Here is a 7,756-nt window from a genome sequence, read left to right on the forward strand (position 1 = left end):
ATTAAAATATTGTATTTTTCCCCACCACCTCCCTCAATTGTAAGTGTTAGTTAAAGAAATATCATGTGATTCCTGCCTATATAAATATATAGAAGTACTATGTAATGATGAAAAGAGGTCATGCACACAGTATGCGATCGCAGAAGTAGGAGGGGGGAAAAGAAAAGAGAGCTGCGATGGTCCTTACAGCACTTTCCCCAACAGCTCCCATTTAAAAGCCTTAAATGAGGAGCTCTTTTTCATCATGAGACTGCTGGGAGAACAGAGGGGTTAATGCAAAAGCCAATTAATGATGATTAATTGAAATCTAAGTATGTCTTTTGCTGCATGAAGCCTACCAGTTCCTCCTGCTAATCGAGAAGTGTTCGACAGGGATAACAATTAGCAGTGCACCAGGTACCCCGGCCTACGTTTCAGTGCCCTGCAGTGATGTCTGGAGTATTCAGACGGCCACACGGAGCCCTGCGTCTCTATCTACCAGAGCTCTGTAAGTGTGCCCTCAGTGGGGAGGGGGATTGGTAGGTTGAGATTCAAAAAAACAGAACAGTTGAGAAAAAAAAAGAAAGAAAACAAGACAGCAATGACAACACCTGTGCACCGGCTATCTTTCTTTCTTAAAAAGGATATTGTACTTCCTGAATACGGCGAGATCTCCGACATGTCCTGCAGGTCCCCGCACTCCGACTTAATGAGTGACAGAGACAAGCCCTCTGCCGTGCTGCCGGGGTGCGTGGGCGAGCAGGAGCGGTGATTCATGTGATTCGACGACATCTTGGTCCGTAGGCTCGTGGTCTCCCTCGACAGGTCCAGGGACTCCGGGGAGGCCCTGTCCTTCCCTGGGTAGCCGCCCGAGGGGGTGCCCAGAGGGCTCTGAAACGGGTAACCCATGAGAGGGAGGGGGAAGGGGTGGCGGAAAGAAGGCGGGGTGAAGCCCACTGTGGCAGACAGTGGGGAAGGGTGCAGGGAGGGGTGGTGGTGCCCCCCAGGGGTGGGCACTGAAGGGGTTTGGTCAGCGGAGTTCTTTCGGACCACCAAGGGCAGCGCCTCCGTCTGGTCATTGGCGCCGGGCACCTGCATGCTGCTGAAGGTGTCCAGGGGGTTGGGAATGATGACGTCACCAAAACACTGCAGCCGCTGGTTGGCCGTGTGGAAGTTGGGGTTCTCCCCATTGACGGCGAAGCGGTCTCTAGGCATCTGCAGTGGGGGGAAGACCTGAGGGAGCGGGCGGGGGGGCTTGGAGAACACCTTGACCACCGTGTCCACCACCTGCGACATGGCCGTGTTCAGCTCCTGCTTCAGCGTCTCGGCCAGCTGCTTGCCCTCCACATGCATGGAGGCGGGGCCCTGCACCTTCCCCCGGGGCCCGTCACGCTTGGGCTTCTCGCCCTCCGCCGCCAGGGCCTGCTCTCGGATCAGCGCGCGTGCCCGGTCGATGAAGTGCCCCGGGTCCAGGTCGGACATCTCATTGTCGGAGCGGTCGGCGTTGGAGTCGTGCGCCCGATGGTCCATGCTGTCGGAGCGCAGGCTGTCCTCGGAGAGGTTGCCATCCTCGTCGTTCTCCGAGTCCGTGCTGTCGTAGATCTGGTAGAACTTCTCCTGGAGCTGCCGCAGCTGCTTCTGCATGTCCTCCAGCTGTAGCTTCAGCTGCCGCCGCTCCTCGTGCTTCTGCTCCTTGCGGGCCGAAACCAGCTGCTGGAAGCTCTGCTGCTGCTGCTGGGGCAGCTTCTGCTTGCGCTTGTTCTCTCGGTAGCTCTCCCGGGGGCTGGACGGCTGCGGCGCCCCCTCTCGGTCACTCTCCCCGGCCCGCAGCGTGACGCTGGGCGAGTGGCTCATCCCGCGGATAATGTTCTCCACGCGCGCCCTCTTGGCTCTCAGGTGCTCATCGTTAAGCCGCTCCATATCAAACTGGCTCATGGTGGGCCGACTGAATGGGGAGAGGCACTCCTGGGGGCTCTCGCGCGAGGAGTTGCTGCAGGCGTCCTCCTGGTGAATCTCAGAGCCGGTGCTGGAGAGCCCGCTGCCCTGGAAGCTGGGCTCGGTGCCACCGTTTTTGGTCATGTTATTTTTCAACAGCTGGGAAATGATGGTCGCTCCAGGAAAAGGGATCATGGCATCTTCGTAGGAGTTTGCCCTCTTCAGCAGCTTGCGGAGCACGTTTGACTTCTCCCCATCTGCATGCTGCACCACTGCACACTCTACGTCCTGGTCGGAGCCGTGGGGATTCATGGCACTGAATAAGGTTGCTCTTGCTTTCGCGAAAACCACAGATGCTGTCCCTACAGTCCTTTTCACTCCAATGTCAACTCTTCTTCTCTTGGTTTGTCTGCTTAAGAGGGCTGCACTGTCATGGTCAGGCATCACTGGACTGTTATTGTGCCATCTTCAAAAGCCTGTCAGCTGGGCACAGCTCGAGAATCCTGGGACCCTGGCCAACAGAACAAAAGGACTGATGAATCATTTTCTTTAAATTTCTCCAAGTTTCCTGACCTCAATCCTGAATAAAACATAAAATGCATTGGGCACTACTGGGATTTATGGCACATTACAATTATTGCAATTTATTATGCACTCTGGTTGAAATGAAACATTTTAAAATATTTCTGCTCCAGTGGTTTAAGATGGATTAAGATGAAAAAAAAATGCTTAAGCACCACTAGCAATATAATTTTACTGTAGGAAAAGCCTAAAATGATACCAGTTTATCTTCAAGAAAACTGTAGCTTATGCTAAACAAGGACAGTCATAAAAATGCATTTAGTTACAGCAATACAACAATAACATAATACGGTGTAACTTTTTTACACACATATATATATTTAGCAGTTTTGAAATAAGACCATGACTTCACATTGTGCTCTTTTGTAACCTACTGTACATGACCCTTTTTTTCCTTGTTCCTACTGAGAAATGAAGGCACAACAGTCCACAACAACAATATGAAAATGCTGCATATAATTATGATAATTAATTAGGTCTCGTCCCCATTTCCCTTCATGAGCGCATTAGAAAACTGTAGAGAAATTGTTTACTTTAGCGTCGTAAACAGTTATAAAGCAGATTCTAATTGAAACAGGGAAAGGAACAGTGCAAACACTAATAAAAAAAACTAAATTAATCAATACTTTTGGAGTGTGACCATCTTGAAATAATAAATAATAATTATATAACATATATAGGCACACAAATAAATGTAGATGCATATAAACGTGGACTATCCAAGACAATTGGGCCTCAAGCGGAATCTGTTCTAAAAAATTGCAAATGCTTTGTCTTGGAGACATTGTAAATGTTTTGAGATTAATACAAAAACACAGATGACGGCAGATATTGTAATGCTATTTGGAAAACGAATGCAAACAAACCAGATATGGAGGAAAAAAACTAAAACAAACTATATAAATCGAGAAAACAGCTAACATGGTAGAATGACACTGTCACAAAAGTTAATCTGAAACATAATGTCCTTTTAGGAGAGGAGAATATTAAAACAATGCATGTCTATTAAAGATGGCAAAACGTTTTGATTTTGCTCAGAGTACATACATTTAAAACACTTCCCCAGTCTTTCACGTTTCAGCTCTTAACATTGCCTTTTAGCTCAGATTGCTGAAGCCGGATAGCAAATTACATACGAGTTGCAGCTTTTTGCATTTGGATCACAAACATTTTACTGCGGCGTACTTCCACTAATGCTACATTTATCTGATGTTAAACTTTACATCCGCCTTGCAGAGCCCATCTTCGCAATAACAGGTTAGCTTGCCAAAGGCAGCATGTAGACTTTTGGAACTGCTCCCATCTCTTTCGGTTCACCTGTAAAAACATCTACATGCTCCCCATGATGACATCTGTGGCTAGATATACTGAACAACTACCCATGCAAGAAACGCCACCATTTCAATAAAATTTCCACATCTAGTATACAGGGCTGCTTAAGAAGAAAATAAATACATATAAATAAACAAATAAATATATGAATTCAAACTAATTGTTCTGAGAGGGGGCAGACTCAAATCCACCACGAGTAAATCCTGTATAGACTGAACAACTACGCATGCAAAAAAATCCACAATTTCAATAAAATGTCCACATTTAGTTTACAGGGATCCTTGAGAAGGAAATAAATAAATACATACAAAATAGATCTTAATTAAAACAAATTGTTCTGATAGGGGGAAGACTCAAAACCACCAGGAGTCAATCCTGTATAGACATAGACAATAAAATCACTGATCAATTCTGTCATTCTTTATTCAATCACTTCTAACACAGCTGTTTAAACACCAATGTATGTAACAGTCTTGACAACCGTTTGGTTTCTGTTCTTATCTTCAGTTCTGCACCTCAAGAAAATGCAACAGGACTTTGTGCAATTTGGTGACAGAATGGCGGACTGCACATTGAACTGATTGAAAAACTATTTCTGGATTCAGTCATAAATATGCATCAGTTGCAAATAACTGCAAATATGCATAGTGATCGAAAAAACTATGACAAACAACAGTTTCGAGGGAGTCTGCTTTGCAGTGCATGTGTGCCATGTAAGACTGAGCAATGGAAAATGTCACTACACTGAAAGATTATTTCATTCAGTTCTAAAAATGTGTTAGTTGTAAGAAGTGTATTATTTGCAAGAACAACATTATTATTATATTTGATAATTTCCTATTGAACTCCCTACAGTTTATATATAAGTGGAGTAAACAAAGGAACAATTGTATGATATTGAACTTTTACATGAGGTCGTTGTACAGTAAGTGGGGGGAAACAAAAAGTTTGTTTTCAGTTAAATAAACACAAACGTATAGTTGGTATTAGGAAAATTAATGTGTATTAAATAAGAGTCAAATGTCCAGCACTACCCGACGTCTCCGAAGAAGTTTTATTTATTCGCATTAGGCATTTAAAACGTGTGTGTCCTTAACGGAGTAGTTATTGTGCGTTATTTGAAAAATGCTTCGTTAAAACAGCGCAATTGTCCTCCATTTATAGTTGCTGCTGAGCGGAAAACATTTTTAAATATTTCTATACTAATTCAATTAAACACCAGCTGATTGCATGAAGCCTAAGTCTATATGAAAGGCGCCCTTCGCATTAACAGCCTTTGCCAGACAACTCATGTATTTATAGCTGGACATTTTTACAACAATTTGAATACTTGTCCAACTACACACGGTAAACCCCGTCAAAAACCTCAGTGTTGACAGAAATGTAAACGAGCCCATCTGCTTTCATTACACCCTCCCGTCAATTTATAACAAAAGTCATCCATCTAAAACGTTGTGGACAAGTTTAAGTAAAGTCTACTGTCATGTAACTGATTCAACTAATTTTAAGCTGACCTAAATATTAATTGTACGTCTATTTTCTTACATATACACATTAAAACAATGCGTGCGCAGAAAGACATAAAATACATGCCAGCACCCGTTTGTTTCTTCACAGAAAAATTAAGAGAACTAATTTAAACAACCGCACTGTGGTTTATGCTCACCAAAAGCTCTCGTATAGACTTTGATAATTCACCATCTAACACGTAAGACACAAAAAGTCCAAAGCGCACAATAGCGTCCACACAGAGCCCAGTCGCTATTGCTATATAGTGACCCGCACCTGTCTGTTCACAGGGACAGCGCACCTGTCTCCCATTGCCCATGCGCAGTTCAATCCTGGATCATTTCAACGTCTTCAAGAAAAACAAAACAAACAAACAAACCAAAACCTCCAGTCTTTAACAATATAGACCGTCTCTGTCTATGTCCTCTCGACCGGAGTCTCAAGACCAGTCCGAGGAGACGCCACTGCCACTGAACTTCAGTACTTTAGTAAGAAAATGTACATTAACATAAAAACAAAAACTGTTACAAAATGCGTGTCTGTATATATGTAGATATACCCATATACACTTTTCTTCTTCCAAAAACTGCTTGATCCTTACATTCTAAACGAATAAAATTACTAGTTTCTATTGTAAAAAAAAAAAAAATAATAATAATAATACAAAAAACAAAATTAAATCCATTAAAATAAACAAAAACAAATATAAAACATTGTAATTACCTCTGCAGAAATAAATGCAAACTGTTGGCAGAATAATTAATTTTCGTAGCATTTCAGTCAGCAGTTACACACTGACGAGCAATTAAATGAACCTGACATGTCAAGCAGAGAGCGGAATATGGTGCATTTTACACCTTAAACTTCGACTGGGACTAATTGCACGTCTTCAATTAAGACAATGTCATCGTTTCCACAGTCGTACGCGTGTGTCTGTGTTTGTTGAACGGAGTGAAGAAAGAGTCTCTGAAGCCCGGCAGCTGCGCTCGCCACTTTCAGCACTAACATTTATTACTGGCAACTTTGAAGCAAAACTCAGGCACTTCTTCATCCCAGTGGCAGGACAAAAAAACAAAGCAAGACACATCAAAGGTGAAAATCCCATTGCATTTTCACAGAAACTGAACGGACAAAAACAAATGCTGATGAATGATACCATCTCCTTTGACAAAGGCAAGGAAAAGAGGAAGTAGGCATGCAAATAGTAGGCAAATCCGTACCTACCCGGCGAGATGATAGAGAAAAAAAACCTGCTATATAGACAAAGAGAACATATGCGGATACAAAAGACTTAATAAGAGCCCCTCAACATCTAAAAGCAATGAAAACATATTCACTCTGTTCCCAACCGCAACTATTACACCCGGGCTTGCCTGCCGACAGACACCGCGCAAAGCGCGTAGAATAAAAGTTGGTGCAGCTGAAACAGCATCTCTACTTACTTTTTAAAAGAGGGTTACAAAAAAAAAAAAAAAAAAAGCAGCAGCAGCAGCACGTCTCCCTCCCGGCGAACACAGAACCTGGCAAACGTCTTCAAATCCTGCCTGTCTTTCTCCAAATCATAGGCTACTCAGTAACAGCAACGCAGTGAGAAGTGAGTGCACGCAGGAATGAATTGCGCACACGGCTGCGCTGCGCAGGGGAGCCTCTGCTCTTTCTGGTCCTTCTCGGTTTCTTTTCGGGTTCTTTGTATGCGTTAACCCCGCGGCGTGTGCAGACAGACAGGGTTACTTACTCAGCACAGGAGAGGAAACTGCGCTTCTTCTTGGCTGGCGAAAGAGAGGATAATAGAGAGGGCTGTCGCTGCTGATGAATATTGTAATTTCTCAGGCCAGCCGGAGTGATTCAGTGTGTGAGAGTGGAGCTGGATAGAGCCGCTCTCTCCTGTCTGGAGGAGTGAGACTGTACTTTCTCTCCCAGCCGGGCTCAAACTCGCCCCCTCCGACAAGATGCACTTTAAGACGCAGCTGAAGGAAACAGGAAGACGGCGCGTCATAATCGCGGTGATGTAACGTTCGCGCCCACCAATGAGAGCCGGCCGCCGGACGGAGAGGAATACAAAACACCGAGCCTTCGAGGGAGGAACGGGAGGAGGCTTGGAAGAAGCGCCGCTCCCCGCACCTTATCAGAAGGGATTTGGGAGCAAAATGATACTGTAGCTCGGTCAACGTTTTCATTACAATTGTACAATATCTAGTTTGACTGGCATTGTGGTTGTATTGCTGTCATATTCAAGCAATGAAAGTAAGTGGTACTAAGGAGTTTCCCTTTAATTATTGGTAGGATAGATTTGTTATGATTTAAAGAAAGTCAAACCAACATTAGGAATGGAGCTTGTATTATACACACACACACACACACACACATTTATATAAAATATATACACACTTTACCATATATGTGAGGAGAACAGTTACAT

General features: G+C 44.0%; 1 protein-coding gene across 1 annotated transcript in view; it reads right to left on the minus strand.

Moving 5' to 3' along the window:
- The window catches only part of prox1a (prospero homeobox 1a), a 42,639-nt gene extending 35,340 nt beyond the window's left edge, over positions 1–7,299 (minus strand). The window contains exons 1-2 of the mRNA XM_066698027.1: positions 6,780–7,299; positions 629–2,425 (exon numbers count right to left, since the gene is read on the minus strand). Coding sequence (XP_066554124.1) covers positions 629–2,358 — 1,730 coding nt within the window. The 5' untranslated portion in view covers positions 2,359–2,425; positions 6,780–7,299. The remainder of the gene's footprint in view (positions 1–628; positions 2,426–6,779) is intronic.
- Between the last annotated feature and the right edge of the window lie 457 nt (positions 7,300–7,756).

The sequence above is a fragment of the Amia ocellicauda genome, chromosome 1 (assembly GCF_036373705.1).
Source record: "Amia ocellicauda isolate fAmiCal2 chromosome 1, fAmiCal2.hap1, whole genome shotgun sequence".
Classification (NCBI taxonomy): Eukaryota; Metazoa; Chordata; class Actinopteri; order Amiiformes; family Amiidae; genus Amia; species Amia ocellicauda.